Consider the following 20,033-nt stretch of genomic DNA (forward strand, 5'->3'; position numbering starts at 1 on the left):
AGTCACATGCAGTTCAAAACCAAATATCCCCCAATATTGTCAGATTAATTTACGTTTATTTCAATGTAAAGCTGTGTGTATTGCTCTCCAGTTAGCCCCAATAACACATAAAGAGACACAAACACAGAGGAATACGGCCCCATCTGGATATGGTCACAGTGATGAAGACATTGTTCATTTATTTTCCAGTACTACACGTCATTGCCAACAAAGTATGAAGACGTTGCTGACTAACAAGGACACTGCTCCAGACATTTCTGCACAAGCCAACATCACAGTCTCAAGTCTAAAACTGGTGACTTATTCATGGAGGACCCTCTACTTGTGGAGGTGCATTTTGTTTCTCATGAGGCCTTTTATCTAGTAACATGTTGTACATAATTAAGTTGCTACAGCAACAGAAGCTATAGTAATTACTTGCCAGGCAAATCCATTTTCTCTAACTACATAGTGCTGAAGTGGATGTCTGGTAGCCAGACATCCACTGTGTTTGGATAGAGACCATATAAATTCTTTTGATGTAACAAACTAGTGATAGCATTGTTCTGATGAATAATGAAGGTGTTCATGTGAAACTACCACACACTACTGACTAAAATTATGTCTTGAACAGCAGCAGAGAGATGGGTGAGGGTCACTGATGTCCCAGCTACTCCAACTAACATTGGTTGATTTGTTATTCATGAAAGGTTCAGATTTTTTTGTTTATCATGTGACAGATTACATTAGAGAAGATGTGTTAAGAATCTTAATGGATTGATCCAACTCCATATCGGTCAAGACTGGCATCCAGGTGATATGTCCAGTGTAATGCTTAAAACATTATCACCTTGTGCCTCTCTTAAAACTTTGTTAAAATTAAAACATATTGACACTGTTTGTCTTATCCAGTCAGTTGCAGTAGATATTGCTCCCTATAGGCCCATCATGAGACTTTTTATAAGGTCCTAAGGTTCCAAATTTCCACATTGCCTCACATGGAAAATCAAATTTAACTCCTGTCCCCACATGACAAGAGATTAAACAGCGTGAAAATTTCATATCACAATAAAAATGATCAAAATGTTTTAGTACTATCACAGTATTGCTCAAGCATACACAAGGTCTTTAAAACTACTTCTGGTTGTCACTGGATATGAAACAGGGTGGCCACATCATCATCATCATCGCTACTTTATGACATCAACATCTTTCTATGCTGTGCTATATTCCATGAACTGATGTTTCATAACTGGCGACTTAGACCAACAGCCTCACTCCGTTCAGCCCAAATGTTCTCCTCTGTGATGACAAGCAAACCTCTCGTGACCCACATATCCAATGTTACTGACCCATCTCCACTAGACCTGCTTTGTGGCTTAACTGTCACTTCAAGAGCAATTCTTGAGAACAGTGTGTCAAAAACGGAGGCCATCACTTAATGTTTCACTCATGCCAACCTCTCACTTGCTTTGTAAATCCTCTGTTGAAGGATAAAAACATCTCAGACAGCTGTCACAGCTTTCCCTCGTGTCCTCACTGACGCACAGTGAATGTTTCCCCTGCGTCTGGAGACTAGTGATGGCTGTGGTTGATGTCAGACAATATGATCTTGAGTTTTTATAATCAAAATTTGAAAATGTAACACTGTCAGGAACTTGACCATGCTTTACAGTGAAACCACTGATCATTTGCTCCATTGATGACACAGACTCAAAGATATAAATAGGTATAACCCCATTAACTGCGTGAACTGTGAATTTTGCAGTTTATATAGGCCCTTTATCAACTTCAAATCTATACTGGACATACATGCTTGCCCCTGACATTTTCATATACATGTGTACAATGCCATATTTCCTATCTATTATCACCGAGCATTGCTGGCAAGATGAAGTTAAACTCTTTAAAATAATTCCACAATATTGGGCTCAGGAAATCACCATCAGAACTAGACTGGAACTGAAATATACATTTCTGCATCTCTACAAGGAATTACTAACCTTGGTTAGACGGAATATTTGGTGTACAGCTCCAATAAACTAAATCTGCGAGCAAAATCAACCATGTATTTTCCACCTATTTTTTCAGTTTCGTGTAAAAACCTGGCACCTACATTTCCCACAACACAACTTGACTGCCAAATAATTTGCAATGTTATGGTTTGGTGTATTATGTGGCCACTTGCCTGAAGAACAGATGAGTAGTTGGCAGCGGTTTGAAGTCACGAACAGCTTTATGAATACATTTCTGCATGCGCCATACTCTCAATAACTGTAAACAGACTTTGATGTAATAAATTAGTGGTTTCCCTTTAAAGGTGGTGATCATAGAGACTGAACAAGACAGATCGTTTGCTGCATTTGAGGACATCTCTACTATGCGTGTATACAAAAGCTGCAAGTCTGTTCTCTGAAGCAAGAAGGTTAAGGCATTTAAAACAAACAAAAGCATCTCAAATGTCAAATTCTGATGTTGCTTTATATTTGCAAATCATGAAAAATCTTAACTCCTCCTTCCTATATGGGAATTGTTTGCATGTACTGAGAAATGTTCAAAACAAGCTTTTCTCTCTTGAGATTTGGAGAGCAAGTCTAGATCAGCTTTCAAGGCTTGACAACCACCAACAAGCATAGAAATTGCCACACCTCTCTATTACTACAGGGAGCTGTCAACCTGTCGAGTCTTATCTTCATACATACAACACTGAAAGTGAGAAAATGCAGTTTCAAATGGGTTTAGATGCCTGAAAATTTAGATTATCACCTAATCGCCACATTAATGTGCAAACAACATTATTTGTGCCATTCCTCCTGTGGCCTTCTATAAAGGTCAGCGACACCACAAGCACCCTGTCAATCATTTAACATTGTTAAATGTATGCGAGTTGACTTGAATGATATTCAAAGCCTGGCAGTCAACAGACAACAGGGAGGCACTAGAGTATTCCATTCTATCTGATTGGCCATCATCCTTATTAATAACCCCGCCAGCTCAATATAGATCATCAACCAACAACCAAAGGTGCCATCATGGTGGTCCAATAACACTCTGCCTGTGTACAAAGAAGTGTTTTTGTCTTGATCGATTCTACCAGGAGCAACTGTGTCATGGCTCTTCAATGTGGTTTTGATCTGTTTGATCTGGCTTCAAACTCCACCAGGAGCACTTAAGAAGACAAACACCATGCCAGCCCGATTTAGCTGACTGGTTGATTTGGTCATTTTCCTTGAACTGAGGCCAGCAGCATGGACACTTAAATGTGTTTATTTTATGTCTGTTCTGATCGTGCTGTAAACTGCAAATAGTTATTACAGTTAGGTCAAGTTACCTTGTTTTTAATTCTCCACTCCACAATGGCCAATGTATACCCCACCCCGAAAAGCCTTTGAACAGTTTTAGAAATTGATCTGATGTAGTCAAGAACCATCGTCATCTTTTGTAAATTCTTAATAATAGTTGATGCTTTTGATTTGTTGGCTTGGTTAACTTGGACAAATAGGTAACTATATGGCTTTGTTAGCAAAGTAGCCTGCAGGGCTACCAACTAATACAAATGCAATGAACCTAAACACTGTTTTTTTTTTTTTAAGGCATTGTAATATTCCTCAGATACCCTGCTATATTTGAGCACTGTGTTAGCACATTTTGGCTATCATCCAGGAAAACCCTGGGAATGTTTCAATTTACAATGTAAATCATGACAGAGTGCTCCTTGTATAAATCTGTTTTGATTAATTATGGCTCACCTTGAACTAAAATATAGTGCTACTTAATGCTCCATAAAGAACCTTGTGCCAAAATTAGTCACCTCATCACGAACTGCAGAGTTTAAGATTTCTTAAAGATCACAGAAGTCTTTTATACCAGAATGCATCCTATGTTATCACACTGCTGATCAATAAAAACTTTACAGTGGTTAGTCAGCAAAAAGAGCTGGTTGGCATTTTCTAACTTACTTATGCACGCTGCTAAAAAAATGAGATCTGAAAAGATATCGACGGGTGACCCAAAGTGAGTCACTCTTATCCACTCACTTCCTACAGCTGACTTCCTTAACGTTAACCCTCAACTTAATCTATGACGAGTCTCCCTCCAGCTGCATATATGAATTATTGGAGACATGTCTTCTCTATTCTCTGTAACTCTCTCCAATTAAATAGCCGTCAATGTCATACAATTAACTTCTGCAACTGGAACAAAAATAAAGTCGCTCTCAGCTAGCTATCGTTAGCTTCCAAGATATCAAAATGTAGCTTTATGTGTAATAGGAAAAAAACTGATAAGTAACAAAGCCTTGAATCATTCACAAACTTGGAGCTGAGCAAGAATTACTTTAAAGTAGCTGGTTACGCAAATTAGTACAAGTAGTACAAGTCAGCTAACAACGAGCTAATAGGAGTAATGTTATTGAGAGAGGACAACATATTATGTTATTACCATACCACCAAATAGCTTCACCATAGCTGGCAATATTCGGTTAAATGAAGTTTGCACAAACTGCATCAGGAAATATTGTCGAACCAAAAGTAGAGGCCATTACGGGGTTAGCATGACACCTGCACCTGACCGCCGATTGATCAGGACATGATGCAGTTTAGGCCTTCTTGAAGCATTCGGATTATCATGCTAGCGAGTTCCCTGTGGCGTTAGCTTAGTACCTGGTTACTCCTTCATATCCATATTAAAGTTATCTAATCCTAATACTGTCAGAACTTAAGGGAAACGGTTGTTACATTAGTCAGACAACCTCTGAATTCGACATTTAGTGTTGTCACGATGATCACAACTTATAGCACAACCGCAAAGGACTGGCTATTGCTACATATGCCTATGCAGGTAGTTAGCAAGGGAATGAAGCTAAGCTAAACATTCTAGCTAACTTAGCTGCTGACAGGCACAGCCCCGGTGCACTAAGGGCTGCGACTTCCTATGCAGCGCCACGGTGAGTTGTCAACGTAAAGACAAACAAACCACTGATAATGACCACAACTCTGTTCCATTTTCAAACATTTCTGACGATGTATTAACAGTAAAATATACTTACTAGCCGTAATGATGCCAGAAAGTAACTGGAATCGTCTCTATTAGCAATGGAGGGAGGAACACACTAGACATGCAAAATGGTGGCTATTCCAGCCTCAGCACATCTACCGCAGGCGGAGGGTTACACTGACATATCCCAGAGGTTTGTGAAAGAAGCGCGGACTGGCTCTCGACTCGCGCAGGGTTGAAGTTTATCATCAACGTTAGCGTTTACCAGAGGTCTCCTTCAGGCTGTGCCCCTTCCCGGCTCACCTGATATGCCAGTGCTCGCTGGAAATTATGGGTAATGTGCTACGATGATGACAGTACTAGCTGAGTGCTCTGTTGATGCTGGTTGTGCCTGCGCGTGATGTGTCTAACTGGCCAAGCTTGTCATTGCATTGACTGTAACGGGCTAAAGCTAGGTTCGTTAGCCAGCTAGCTAACATTAATTAAATGCTGCCATTGACTGATTCACACTAAATTATTGAGATCAACGTAGCTTTCAATTGGCGGATAAGCGCATGACATCTGTCACCTCTAATTAAAACGTTCGAATTGTCAGGGCTCAACGAGATTATCTTGTTGATATGGCGTATTTTCTCGTAACCCTGCGGATGAACACATTTTCCCCTGTCAATGTCGTGCTGCGGTCCTTTTACTCGTGGCAGTCAGTGATGACGACTACAAGTAATATTATGACACTAGTCATTTATTGGTTTTGGGCGCCATCTAGTGTTAAAGGAACGCTACTTATAGCTTCAAGACTGGAAAGAGGACTCAAGGATGTCTGGCTTAAGCAAGCCGGGTCATGAAGTTGTGTGGTGTTGAATGTTAAAAAGCTTACGTGGCTATTATAGAGCAGTTTGGACAAATGAAAATGTCAATAAGTTCATAGTTGTAGTAGAGAAATTGGGTTTAGAGCCATTTTCCTTCTTTTGTCTTCTCTGAAAATACAAATCTAGATTTTTTTTGAAGAAAGGGAAGATACTAGTACTGGTACTGCTGAATTTCTTTAAATAAAGAAAGTGTTAAGGTGCGTCACTCTTAATCTCAGCTTTCATCTGGTAAACATTGAACAAAGGTGTTACAGACCTCATTGTGCATGATACACCACTGCATGAAGACTGTCATAGGAAGTTCAAAAGGCTGTGCCAGGAATTCTGAATAAGAGTATCCAATCAACTTGACATGTATTTTGGCCTGTGGCAGAAAAGTGTACAGTTGCACACCGCTGCTAATAATTTATGTAGTCCTTCCTTGTGGAAAATATGATGTTTTGACTAGCCTCAAGATGTTTCTGAATTGTACACAGCAGCATTGTCAACCTTAATTAAACCTTTGAGAACGCGACTATGCTGCTGTCTTTACAAGTCCACACCCATCACTTCACTCTCTTAGATTTTTGGACTGCCACCTGAAGTGCGTATTACTTCAAACAACAAAATAATATCTGCTGATATTATTTGATTTTCCAAATCTGATTATAATCCCTAACACCAGACCAATTTGTCTGGAAAATCACTTCCTAGGGGAGACAGCCAGACACAGCTCCCAGATAATTGTGACTGAAATACAAAATTCAAGTAGGCTAATAAATCAATAATGTTATCAATGTTATTAATGTTGTGTTATTCGACTGAATATCATCTTAGATTTTGGACATTGCTGTGTTGTTGTGTAGTATAAGTGTAAGGCTAAATGACACAAATGTAATTTTCAGAATTTACCACAGTGTTGTAGCTGTAGCCCTTGTAACCACATTACTGATAATTATCAAAACTTTCATTGTGTTCATATTTTGTGAAAGAACCACTCGACATCCTTACATCAGCGCTGCAAAATCAAAATGGGCATATTTAGCCAAAATTATGGTGATTTTTGATTTTGTCCATACTGCCCAGTACTAATTTAACTGAATTATAGATTTTGTATGGAATTATTTGTGGCGATATTGATACTTATTATTATATCCATTGCTTCATCTATAAATAGATGAAGCAATGGATATAAATCTAAAGAACATCTAAAGGCCTGTATTTGTGTATGAACATTTTTAAAAAAAATTGTGCCTCAACAAATTGACCTCGTAGCTCTGGGTGCACTGTCCATGGCCTTTCTCCTGTTGTAAGCTTATATTTAATAGCATGTTGAAAGGAACCAAAATTGTTTGAAGTTGAGTCTTTTGTACTGTTTAATTGCATCCTATCTTCTTAAAGAGAATAGAAAACTTGTACCGAGAAATGGCTAGAAAGTTTGTGAACTACTTGGATACTGTCCACACTCTTTTCCTGCAAGGTTGCTATACAAAGTCGATGTTTTTTCCCAGCTGATTTGAAGGCGGCATTGTATCTTTAGCCTCCCTGCATTTCCCACAATCCTCTGCGCGTGGCTCCGCCGTCGCGTTTCTGTTGGAGATCAGCTGAGCTCGTGGAGCGCTGCAGTGGGAGCTCGGCTGCCAGCGGCGCGGGGTCGGAGCTGCTCGGCGCCGCTCGGGGTGTCTCTCGTCGGGCTTGGATGCCGTTTTAAATACCCCCCGATTGACTGAAGACTGGATTTATTTCTCACGGCTGCAAAAGAATACAGTAGAATAGACTTTATTGTCATTGTACATCTAAGCAGACAACGGAATTGGAGATAGCATCTCCCCTCCAGCGCAAGAATAAGAACACGGCAGCAAGAATGTGACGCTTCGGCGTGGATGTGGCCAACTCTGTGGATCGTCTAGGCGATATTCTTGCATCATTGTGTCCATCTCCTCAGTGCGGATTACTCCTGGATGGTCTCGGGGGTTACCGTCCGGGGTGCGGAGGAGATTCCAGCTGGTTTCCACCGGGACTGGACAGTAATATGTCCAGGCGAAAACAGACCAACCCCTTCAAAGTTGACTGTAGGTACTGACTGGCTTGTGCCTGCATCATTCGTGTTGGTCAACCGAGTGTCTCACTACCTCGGTCAGTGTAGTTGTTTTCACTCGCGTCTGTCGGTTTGTTTGTCAGCAGCCTGAAACTAACCGGACCGATATTCACGAAACTTGGGCTTTAGGGTGTGAGGGAGGAACGAGTCACTAATGGAGCAAATCATGTTGAAACGGCTACAAACTGTGTTTTGTACATGTGATTCGGCGGATGGCGAACGGTTGTTTCTGTATGAGTTGTGTTGCTCTCCTCCATGTCTGCTGTCACAGCTTCATATCAGGCCAAACACACGCGCGCGCACACGCACAAATGTATTGAAAGTGTAGTATTCCACATGGCTAGTTTCAAATCTGATTTCGTATCTCAGCCAGTGATCAATTTCTCATTTTTGAGGTTTCTGTGAGAATCCACTATATAAGTATATATACATATATATTTGGAGGAGGAGTATGACATAGTTATAGAAATTTAAAAAAAAACAAAAAAACATTGCAGTATTAGAAATCAAACTGGACAAATATTTTACATAAAGAAAAATGAGGTCAATCTCAGTATCAGTGTCACAGTTATAGACGTGAACGAACAAGCACTTTCTTGTTTGGTACATAAAAGTAGTAGTTATTTGTGATAATCTTGGCCAGATTGGTATATTAATGCTAAAACATCCAGTTGCCAATTAATTAGAATAAATCCTGTTTTACTTCATAAGGATTAGAACGATCAGTTCATACCAGCCTGCCCAATGCGGGCCTGCCTGATGTAGTAATGATGATAATACCAGCCTAATATCAAAATAACTGTAGAGGAGAATTCTGTCCTAATGTACTGTTGATGCTGTCATTTTTTGTGAGGTATATTTTTTTAATGTATGTTGGATCTGTAATTTGACATTGCATTTCTTTTTGTCGTAATTGGATCAGGCAGAGTAACTCTTTGCACTGGATCTCAGTTTGGTGCAAGTGAAGACAGAGAAGTGGAGAAGCAGAGCCAGAGTTGCCCTGGTGAAAGGCCACATATGTTAGCTCAGCCCTGGTTTCCATGATGAGTTTGAGAGGTGTTGATATGTTTTATGGTCGTTTTGGAGGTCGTTCCACAATACTGAGACACGTTCCTCCTGATGTTACTTCAACCCTCATTAAATGAGACAGGTCAAAATATTAGGAATGTAAACAGGCAGGAGATCACAGGAGCATAAGCATGGAAGTAACTGAGTACCAGTGAGACACACACACACACACTTTTTGTATTTTCACAGCAGAGTGACTGAGGAGAACTTCGTTACCTTGTCTAGTGTGGAGGGCCTGTGGTGGCTCATGTTTGGGTTTTGCTGTGTAGCGGCAGGTTGAAGAGAGAACCGTGTAACACAGCTAATCTGGTATACGTGCAGCAGTTATTGGATTGGACTGTTTGTTTCTCTGTCAGCAGCAAAGCAGCAGTTTACAGCAACTTTGAGGGGACACAAGTCCTCACATACAGAAGGCTTTTACATCACGATGGGTGATGGACCAGGACAGTAACAGTCAACCTGATTCAAGTCCCCACTTGAGTGTCCTGTATCGCTGATTTGATTGAGCCCACCACGCGTCTCGGTCCACAGAAGGGGATTGACTTGTGTAATCTACTGAAGTTCTGTATGCTCCAGCCCTCTTTTCTAAACATAGTTTGTTAAAACCCTTGTTTAAACTGGGGTTGAAATACATCTTGCCCTTGTGACCGCAGTAATCTCTCCCCACTAATGAGAGCTTTGCTGCTCTTGAACACCTCTACAACAATCCAGAGGAGATGCTGAAAGCCCTCAGGAGGGTCTAATTCTGGTGGCAGATTATTGTGCCTCGTTCTGTGACAAATACAAAAACATTTTCTGGACTGACAAAGTAAACCTCCGGTTGTGATTGTCAGAGTTCAAGCTCAGTGTGAACAGAAATGTCGTCCTCTTTGCTGAGTTGTACTTGTCTTTTATTCCACGTGCAGAGCTGAACCTTCAGAGAGGGTCAGTCCAGACAGACTGACAGAGCCGACAGGCCAGGACGGGAGACAGTCTGACAGGCGGGCGGGCGGGCTGACATGCACAAAGACGCAGACAGACGCAGGGAATTCCAGACAATTATACAACAGTGCTGTTTGTGTTCCTACTTGAATGTGACGATCAACAACCGCAGGAACCCCCAAACTTATGTGACCTAAAAGTTCCTGGCTGTGCTGCATGTCGCTGCGAGAAGTCCAGCTTGAGACGGTATTAAGGCAAAAGACTCTTACATGTCAGATCAATGGGTAGGGATGCACGATATTACTGGCCCGTCATCAGATATCTGTCTGTTGTATAGATATTTATGTCGTCATTAGTCTTTTCTTCTTTGCTCATCAGCTGTTGTTCATGATGAGCAAACAGCGGTAAACTGTGTTACTTTTCCAAATCACCAATGTTTGCGTGTCAGTATGTACAAAGGTACTTATATAAACTTGTTTTCATACTGATAATATCAACTTCAAATAATATCGTGATTAGAGTTCATATAGTTTTAAAATATTGGCAGAAATAGCCAGTATTGGGCCTGCGTAGTCTAAAAGTCAAGCATATGTATGAAAAAAAACAAAGCAATTATTTTTATTGGCTTCATCAAGGAGGTGGATCTGGTCATGAGAGTCACGGCTGTGAAAACAATAGTCTTCACCTAGTTGCCAGTCAGATTGATCGGATGTCTGGTCCGCCATCCTTGCTCTGGGGCCCCAGCACTTCCTGCACATTCAGACGGTGCTGTGTGTCTGCGTGTGTGCGTGTGTGTGTTTTGGAGGGGATGTTGGCTGAAAAAGAGAAGGGGGGGGTGAGTTCAACAGGACCCCCGTTGCTCTGTGTTTGAGTAGAGTTTTGGCATTCTATCTTTTGTCTGTTTTGTTTTGCGCGCTACCTTCCACCACCCCCCACCTCCACTGCCTCTCCCCTCCTCCTCTCCCCTCCTCCTCTCCTCCTCCTCCTCCTCCTCCTCATCCTCTCCCTCTTCTGTCTGTTGGCTGATGAGTTTGTCTCTTTGTCTGGATTCAGTCAGACACTGCGTCACCTCCTGCCTACAGACACACAGACTCAGAGATAACATCACAGTGGCAGAGACGGAGGGAGGGAGGAGAGACAGATGTACAGACACAGCCTAGCAGTGGGGGGATGGGTATCTCTCACACATCAATCATTGCCTGAGCGCCGCGAAGCCCGGTCCTTGTAGTATTAGTTCATAGTTCAATACTCGGACCCACTCTACCAGTCCTGATGGATTCCTGAGTCCCATAACTATGCTTGCATTCCAACTTCCAGCGAGTAGTCGAATGACAGACCTCTTCAAGATTATGCCTCTTGTTTCGCTCTTACACAGAAAGGTGTGTGTTTGCGTGCAATACCTCAGGATTGTGACGAAAGCTGAAATTTTTTCTGTCCATTTGATGGAGCTGCATTGATCTCCCATCTCCAGAGCTGTGTTCATGGAAGTTGAGGACACAAGAGACAACTGGATCGTAAACCGTCATTAATATGAGACATCTGAAGTGTGACGTTCTGCGAAATGTCTCCAGTGAAGCGGTATTGGCTGTTTAATACAGAATTACAGGGTCAAGTGTAGTAATAGTGGTAATGATAATGATGAGATCCTGCAACCGCAAAAGCTGCCGCAAAACAAAGAGTGGCATCGCAAGGAGTGAAGTGAGCCACATATGGGCCCTCATGCTATGAAGCTTCATCCTCCCCCTCAGAGCTGATGGTATAGATATGGAAGCAGTCAGAGCTACATGCAAGCGGGGAAGGACAGAGGGCGAGCCAGGCTGTTCAGTGTGTGGGTGGTACAGAGAGAGAGAGGGAGAGAAACACTGAGTAGCAAGAGGAAAAGAGTGCAGTCTACTTCCCCTGTGGGACTGCAGCATGGCTGTCGAACACAGCTAGCATGTATCTGAGTGTATATGTGTGTGAAAAGGTGGGGGTTGGGATGCAAATGAAGTGCGCACATATGTTAGTGGGTTTGCCTCGGCGCTCGCTGGCATCGCATTCATTAAGATGGTTCATAGGGAGGCAGAGAAGTTGCACAGTGGATTGCTGGACGGCTCACGTGGATCCCAAAGGTTTTTGATTAAAAACACAAGTAATATAGTAGCTACTACAGAAGTGTGGGTTTTGTTTGGAAACTGGCACTTTGTTCACTTGTTGTTACCATAATGGATAAACTATCTCTTTTATTCTGTGTTTAATGAAATGACAAAAGTATTCTCAGAGCGGATGCTGTTGGACCCCCCCCCCCCCAAAAAGCTTCTAAGATTATGATTGATATGTTAATGTTAGAGGCATACCTGGATCGTGAAGTTCGGACTCGTTTTTCACAGGTGAAATCACATTGTTGTCATAGCTAATGCAACATGAGACATTCTACAAATTTGGAATGAACCTCCACCCTAACTTAATGAAAAATGCAAATAATTTTGAGGTCAAAGGTCAAGGTCACTGTCATCTGTGACAGGTTTCACAGAGCAGAGGCACACTACACTCCCCTCGATCCAGAGGGAGTCCATGGTGTCCCTTAGACCCCTTTACTGATGGCTTGTTCTGTGTCTCTCTGTCTCCAGGGCCCTTCCACACTTCAGGCATCACAGGACTTCAGCACACTATTAACATGGATGGCAGGGACGAATTCACCGAAGACAGTGAATGCTGCAGCAACAACTCCCAGGAAGTCCACGGACAGGATAGTATCACAGGTACAGGATGGAGGGATGGGACAGAGAAGGAGTGGATGGACTCTGTGGGACGACCTCGACTGAGGGGTGTTAGTGAGAGTAAGCCCTGCTCTGTGTTCTGTTGTCTGTCTGTATTGATAGGGCTGTGTTTGCCTCCATAGAAGACAGCGATAGCGACCTTGACAACCACGGCGAAGACTCGTCCTCCAACAACTCGGCGGACGACCACATGACCACCAAAAGAACGCAGTGCCTCCTGCAAGGAGCGGGAGTCAAAGAGGTGAGTTGGGCTGGTTGCCATGGTAACTGAGGATCATGTTAATGTGTATCATTACATGAATCATGCCAGACCCTACTGGGTTGAGTCAAGAGCAACTGGACTTCTTATATTTAGGCTCTTGTAGAAGGTTCACTCCTCTGTAGCATCGTTTACACCTTTAGTCCTCCTGATGCACCTCCAAAAAAAATCCTGACTACGCGTTGCGTCGACGCGTCGTGGCGTGAACATCAAGGACTGTGATTGGTCCGCTCAGAGGAGGTCGCCGGATGCATGAGGAGGTGGAGGAACCTCCACGACAAATATGTGCGTCTCCGGAAGAAAATGGCCACAAGAAGTCATGTTTGTCATGTTCAAAGTTTACAGTTTGATTCATGAAAGCAAACAGTCATTCAAAGAAAAGCACTGGACTTTCTGTTGTAAATAGTTTTGTTTTGGAATCCGACAAGAGCCCCCGAAACCATACAGAGACACAGCCACACACCCCTAGCGGCTGGGTGGTGAATTGCAGAGCAACGCGTTCCTTCGACGCAGAGCCTCGAATGCTCAATGCCGCGACGCAGAAGCATAAACCAAGCTTAACATTGTCACACGAGTCCAGGTGTGAATGGAGAGAATGCTAATTAGCATCAGCATTCTCCACAACCCTACTTACTTTTACTGTCATACGTATCTCAAGATTTTTCCTTGTTGAGTTGCACAGACGGGTCACAATTACAGGCAGCTTGAAGGTTGATATACCCTCTTCCCACCATACACAACCTGGTACACACAGGTTTCCCAGACAAGGGTAAATCCACCGTAAAAGCAGGCTGCTCCCATCACGAGGAGACAAAAGTTGCCTTTCTGTTTCTTTATTTGCTCCTGATGGATTACATTCATGGCACAGGTGACGTGTGTATTGTACATCAGTTGTATGTGAATCAACAGAGCGTATCAGAAGGAATTCTCAGTACATTAATGATCTTAAATCAAGTCATTAGCACTTGACAATTCTTGAGAAACCCAACACACCCCCTTAAACAAATATGGTAGAAGAAAACACAAGGACTTCAGAAGAGAGCGCTCCTGGTATCAACCCGTGTGTGTGTGTGTGTGTGTCTGTGTGTGTGTGTGTGTGTGTGTGTGTGTGTGTGTGTGTGTGTGTGTGTGTGTGTGTGACAGCACACAGCATCGTGTCACTGTTGTCGTTCAGTTGAGCTTGTCAGAATTTTGCTCAATCACACATTTATTATCCAGCATGGAGGGAAATGCCTGAGTGGGAAGCACCTGAACCTACAGCGAAGAGTAACAGCATTGCAATGTCCTTTCAGCACACTTTAGTTCCTGAATTAACTGAAACTGGACTGAAACGCCGAACACAGTGTGGAAATGAACTTTCCTTCTAGAAGTGATGTTTCCCCTGAGCTCAGTGTGAAAGGTGTTGTGTTTTTGTCAGGAGAGCGAGGAGGGGTCCGACCACTGCAACAGCTTTGTATGTCCCCTCTGTACGCTGGATTTCAGCAGCCCTGAGAAGCTCATCTCACATGTCTACCAGGTGAGGACAAACAGCCATTCAAATGTCTCCATTTCCTATCCTGTCTATATTATTAATTTAAAAAATGAATTAAATAGAAAAGTTAAATTCTGGTTTAATATACATTCTGACATGCACAGTGTGTATACACATATTCCATAACAGGTTCATCAAGCCCACCCATTTAATAAGAAGTCATAGTTATTTAATTGACAGCTTAAATATATTTAATTTACATAATATTCCCCAGCTGTATTTTCATTAACATAGATTTTAATTGTTTGCCATGACCAGAAAAGAATTTGTTCTTCAACTTACTTTTATTAATCTCCTTTCTTTTTTCTTTACCAAAAGAGCTTAAACCTGCCCCCCCTCAATTTCTTTCTCTTCTTCTTCTTATCTTGTTGTTTTGTTTTTTGTTCTTTTTTTTTTGTTCTGTTTTTTTTTTTTTTTTTTTTTGCCTGTCTTGAACAGCACACGACTGTGATGAGCAACACCAAAAGCTACGTGTGCCCGGTGTGTGGGCGAGCCCTGAGTTCGCCTGGCTCACTCGGACGACATCTTCTCATCCACTCCGAGGACCGCCTCTCCAACTGTGCTGTCTGCGGGGCTCATTTCACAGACACCAACAACTTGGACAGGTTCGGAACGTCAGTTAAAACACAAATAAAAATCAAATCCATCAATGATAATAAAGTAACTGAAACTTCGTAGTTCTTTTTTTTTTCTTCCCCTAGTTGTTTTCTTGCTTGTCGTATTCCTTCCATTACATTTCACACCAGCCAGTCAACATTTTGATGGAGGGGTTGTCATGGCGACATTATTAGTGTCTCCATCATCAGATTTGACCTCAGTCATACTCAGTGCTGCAGCTGTGGGGCTTGTCACCATACAAACATTTTCAGTTGCAGTACATTTAACTGATACCTTCACTTCCGTCACTGGTTATTAAATGAAACTGCGCATTCCATGACAAATCTTTGGTTTTGGTCTCCAGCTCTTTTGGCACTTTCACACATTCAACAAAAGTTTCATAGCAGGAAAATGTCAATGTATCAGACCTCCTGTGTGCACCAACATAGGAATTTAAAAAAGAAAAATAAATGATACAAATATTGCTGCAATTTTGCGATCAGAAAATATTAAAGTGTACAGAGCTTTTTTTGTACACATCCTACAAGAGAAGAATACAACTGAAACACAACAAATCAGACAAGATGCAGCACCTGGAGGAAGAATAAAATCAGGACTGGACTGACAGATTTAATGGAAATAGTGTAGCATGTTGCTAAGCAACCACCGCTATGTTTTGAATTTTATCACTGCAGAAGGCGAAATGTTGAAGCTGTAAAATAGTTATGAAGGTGGAAAAAAGCATCAGCTGCACACATCGTCTATCAAATAGGCAGAGATGTAGGAAGCTGCTTTTCAGTGGCATGTGTGTGAGATGCTAGTGTGTTTTAAGCTAAACTTAGGTCATGTGACACAGCAACTCACTCATCACTGAATCATTCTTTCCTCACTGGACCAAATGTTTCAAATGATGCCAACAAATCAGCCTGTTGAATAAAGCTGAATTTCCTCTGCAGCTCCAGCAGTTCGCGTTGAAACCTGCTGTTGTTTACGTTCAAACTGATAATTGAACCATCTTTCTTAGGGAGAAGCTTAAAGATGTTCTCGACACAACCAGGATGGATGTGACCGGTGGAGGAGACACGTGTTCCCTGACCCACTCCCTCTCCAGCAGTCCCATGTCCAGCCCTGGACCAGGCTCTCACTCCTGTCAGGGAGCAGGCCCCAGCCCCAGCTCATGTCAGGGCCCTCGCCCGTGTCAAGCTGCTGACCCCAACACCAACCTCTGTCAAGCCCATCGAAGCTGCCAGGGACCCAGCCACATGTCCAGACCGTGCCATGACCAAGGCCCAGATCCTGGAGCATGCGCAGGCTCTGACCAAGGACCCTCTTTTCCCTCTCTGTCGGACGGTCTCCTTTCTGATGGGCCGTCGCTCACATCTATCCCTGATGCCCTTAACTCCTCTTCCTCAGGCCTTCCTCCTATCCCAGACATCCTCAGTCCCATGCCTGTATATCCTGCCGGCGTGCTGCTGGTTTGCAACAGCTGCGTTGCCTATCAACAGCTGATGGAGGCCCAGTCACCAATGCGAAAATGGGCTCTGCGTAGGAAGAATGAACCCTTAGAGGCCCGTTTACAGCGCCTGGAGCGCGAGCGCACAGCAAAGAAGAATAAACGTGCATGTGAGACGGATGAGGAGAGGGAAATGAGGAGGCTGCGTGACCGTGAGGCCAAACGCATGCAGAGGATGCAGGAAACAGAGGAGCAGCGGGCGCGCAGGTTGCAGAGGGACAGGGAGGCCATGCGATTGAAGAGGGCCAACGAGACGCCAGAGAAGAGGCAAGCCCGGCTGGTCCGTGAGAGAGAGGCGAAGAGGATCAAACGGCGTCTAGAAAAGATCGACCCTGCTCTGAGGACACAGATCGAACATGACCCTGCAGCTATGGCCGCCCTCACAGCAGACATGAGTCTCTTTCAGTTCCCCTGCCCAATGCCCGTCCCTTCCATCGATAACGGCTTGTTCATGAAGCTGCCCTAAGCGGAGCAGGAAAACACTTTGTGCCACAGGCACAGTGAGCCATTCCAAGCTGGCATCATCTGTGTCCAACAGCTTCACACACTGACTGCTTTGTTACCACAGCAAAACAATTTCTAATTTATTACTGTCTAGAAAACCTTGGGAACAGGGTTGAGAATGTTTCTTATTTTATGGATGACACATAAGCGCATGTTGTAAAGAGATTTATCTGTCCGTCAGTGGGCTTGCAGATGTAAACACTTCATTCTAGTAGGAGCAGTTCTACTTCCTCTGAGGAGAGAAATCTTTTGCACATGGACCTTCAGTGATGGTAGTGGGGTCTTTGTAGCCACACCCCTCCCTTCCTTTCTGGTCCACCCCGCCAGCCCAGCGACTTGAGTTTACCGGTAGCTACACCTCTCTTTCAAGCTGCCACCGTGAGTCCCTGGGAAGTTCATTTTCAGTTAAACGACTACCTCAACTGGTGCCGTGGCCGCGCCCTCAGTCCTGTGGCTTACTATGTTCCAACCCCAAGCTTCCAAAGCTCCATATGTACTCTTCACTACTGCAGAGGATGCGGGTTCTGTTTCCACAGTTCCTTTATTATTCAGCCGCTTTAATGGAACGCAGACATTCAGAGGTTCGACATCAGCTACGTCACAGAGAATGTCCCATCGAACAGGTGCATAGTCAAGCAACATTCGCCCTCATCTTCCGCATACGCCTCTTACACTCATCTTGCCAATCTCTCACCCTGCTTGTCTTCGTTACACTCCAAATATTCTGCCAATGTGTTTTTTGGGGGGGTTTTTGTTACAGAACTTTTCTTTGATTCAAAACTCAGTCTGTGCTGCTGTTACTGTACTGTACAATACATTTGTTACCTCTTGTAAATTATATATATATATATATATATATATAAATATATTTTGGTCATCACATTGAGGGATAATGTTTTTAACAATGTTCAGATAAGTGGTCACAATGAACCAGTTCCTAATGTGTTGACAACAGAATTTGTCACATTACTTGAATTGTGCCTGAAACGAGGCATTACTTTTCTTGGTTATGAGTTCATTACTACAGAGAGGAAGAGAGAGAAACATTTATGGCCACGACAGATGAGTTGCTCACACAATTTCATTACCTTTTTGGCTACAAAATGCATTTTTGCTCCAACATTTTGATTCATTAATCTTAAAACAACATTAAATCCTTCAAAAGTGTTGGAAACATTATATTGGTACATCAAATATATAAATAAATAAATCCAAGCAATATCTTGTGAGCACTAAATATTTCTCTCTCCCTCCAGGCTCTGTGAGTTACTACATGAAAGCGGAGTATTGTTTTTTATAGAGCATCCTGAGATTCATGCACTCTGTGTAGCATTCACATGCTTCATAAGACTGCGGGACCTCCGTATCCTGTTGTTAATGTTCTCCATCGTGATGCGGATTCATCCAGTGAGTCACGGGGAACGTTCACCACCCGCTCATGATACATCGAGCTCACACTGGGAGAGAGATTCTGTTGTATATCAATTCACCTCATTCCAGCACATTTATGCAATATTGTGTGAAAAAAAAAATTTCTTGTGAAAATGTTGTGGATATTTTGTTACCACCAGTGGTATAAAGTGTTTTTTTATACTTTATTCGAAGCTATGTATGGGATTTTCTTTCGTTTTGTTTTTTTGTTTTTTTCCTGCTGTTCAATTTTCTTCTTGTAAACGTACCTCCAACTTTTCTGGATTCCACTTCAGATGCAAACACATAACTGACTGACATATTCTACCAAGACAGGAGCAAGTATCGGTTCTGTTTGAGTCACTCCTAGAGTCGGTCTACACGGCTGGTGTTTAGGAGTGGGTCAAACTTCTATGCAACGGATGTTTTATTTATTTATCCCGAGGGAAATGATTCACTTTTCACTGAAACTATGCAGAGTGTTTAAATGGACTTCAATGTAAAGAGTTTAGCTTCTCAGGCAATTTAACTCAGTGAGAGGGCTCAGAGCCTGCATACACCCTGGTCCATAAGAATCATCTTAGATCTATGTGTCATGACTTTTCTAGAGAAACTGTCTTTGAAGGTTTGGTTTCTCCTCCTGGTTCAGCAGCAGGGGTCTCACTGCCATCCTCTCCGTGATTCCAAGGGCAGATCTGGACAAAGCCGTCAGGTGTCATTGTTCCTCTGTTTTTTTTCTCAGACTATGAATACTGGGTATTCTCCGAGGTTGCTCTTAAATATTTCTGTGCCCCCCCCCCCCTCCCCCCTTCAATGGAATAATCTAACATTTATGCTCTGACATAATATTGCAAAGAAATACTATGAAGTTTTCTGTTGGTCTATGAGCAGTACTGTCATTATGGAGTAGGTAAGAACTGCATGTTGTGACACTGCACTCGTCCTAGAATGGTTCAATATGAGCTTGTGTTCTACTGTTTATGCCTGCCTGTTTTTTACAGTTAAATCTAAAGACAAGTGTGAATAACAAATAAAACGTTGGCCTTTCTATTAATTCTATCAGGATTCTCTCTCCATGTCCATGTTTACAGAATAAATCGAAACAAGGCCAAATGAATGAGCTAATCTGCTAATGAGAACAGTCTCTCTGACTGCGATATCATAGTGACCGGATGAGGCCGCCATCCTCTGTTACTGGTTTAACAGATGTACAGACCATGTTGAAACCTGGTGAAGAATGTGCAAATAAAATATTGAATTTACTAGAATGGTAGTAGCAAGTGTGTCACTTACTCGTCTTCTCGTTGTTGGTTTTCTTATGGGCAAACCTGTTTAACCCTATCTTAGCAGTACCATGATGCTCCAAATGCTTTCAAGAGTCGTAATTGTTCAAGTAATCTCAGTTTACCACAAAGCAACTGGTGCATGAATGGTTAGTGAATGAACAGTGACTGTGACATCGATGTGCATTTGTAGGAACAAACCTTCTGAAGGCACCAGGCTAGTTTATTATTGTAGGATCAGAAATGATAGTGAGATAGAAGGTTTTCC

At 42.6% G+C, this 20,033-nt stretch overlaps 2 protein-coding genes across 8 annotated transcripts in view; one reads left to right on the top strand and one right to left on the bottom strand.

Annotated features, from left to right (window-relative positions):
• Positions 1–5,584, bottom strand: part of ap1g1 (adaptor related protein complex 1 subunit gamma 1) — a 21,489-nt gene extending 15,905 nt beyond the window's left edge. Inside the window, exon 1 of one of the 4 annotated variants that reach the window (XM_086183696.1) lies at positions 5,027–5,584. The gene's annotated coding sequence lies outside the window, so the exon portion shown is untranslated. Of the gene's footprint in view, positions 1–2,167; positions 2,470–5,026 lie in introns of those variants that run through there. The other 3 variants (XM_086183685.1, XM_086183675.1, XM_086183666.1) reach the window with 3 other exon arrangements.
• znf821 (zinc finger protein 821) lies at positions 3,977–19,934 on the top strand. Of its 4 annotated transcripts, none has more exons than XM_086183728.1 (6): positions 3,977–5,308; positions 12,519–12,650; positions 12,791–12,909; positions 14,345–14,443; positions 14,897–15,063; positions 16,080–19,934. In XM_086183728.1, the coding sequence occupies exons 1-6, from the start codon at positions 5,305–5,307 to the stop codon at positions 17,032–17,034; spliced, it is 1,476 nt and encodes a 491-aa protein (XP_086039854.1). In that variant the 5' UTR covers positions 3,977–5,304; the 3' UTR covers positions 17,035–19,934. The 4 variants fall into 4 exon arrangements, with proteins under 4 accessions (XP_086039854.1, XP_086039845.1, XP_086039836.1 ...); XM_086183719.1 differs by lacking the exon at positions 3,977–5,308 and adding an exon at positions 7,436–7,894 and having other exon boundaries at positions 12,794–12,909; XM_086183710.1 differs by lacking the exon at positions 3,977–5,308 and adding an exon at positions 7,437–7,894.
• The last annotated feature ends 99 nt before the right edge of the window (positions 19,935–20,033 follow it).

This window comes from Aulostomus chinensis, chromosome 2 (assembly GCF_037954235.1).
Source record: "Aulostomus chinensis isolate RoL2024-O1b breed Wild chromosome 2, RoL_Achi_v1.0, whole genome shotgun sequence".
NCBI lineage: Eukaryota > Metazoa > Chordata > Actinopteri > Syngnathiformes > Aulostomidae > Aulostomus > Aulostomus chinensis.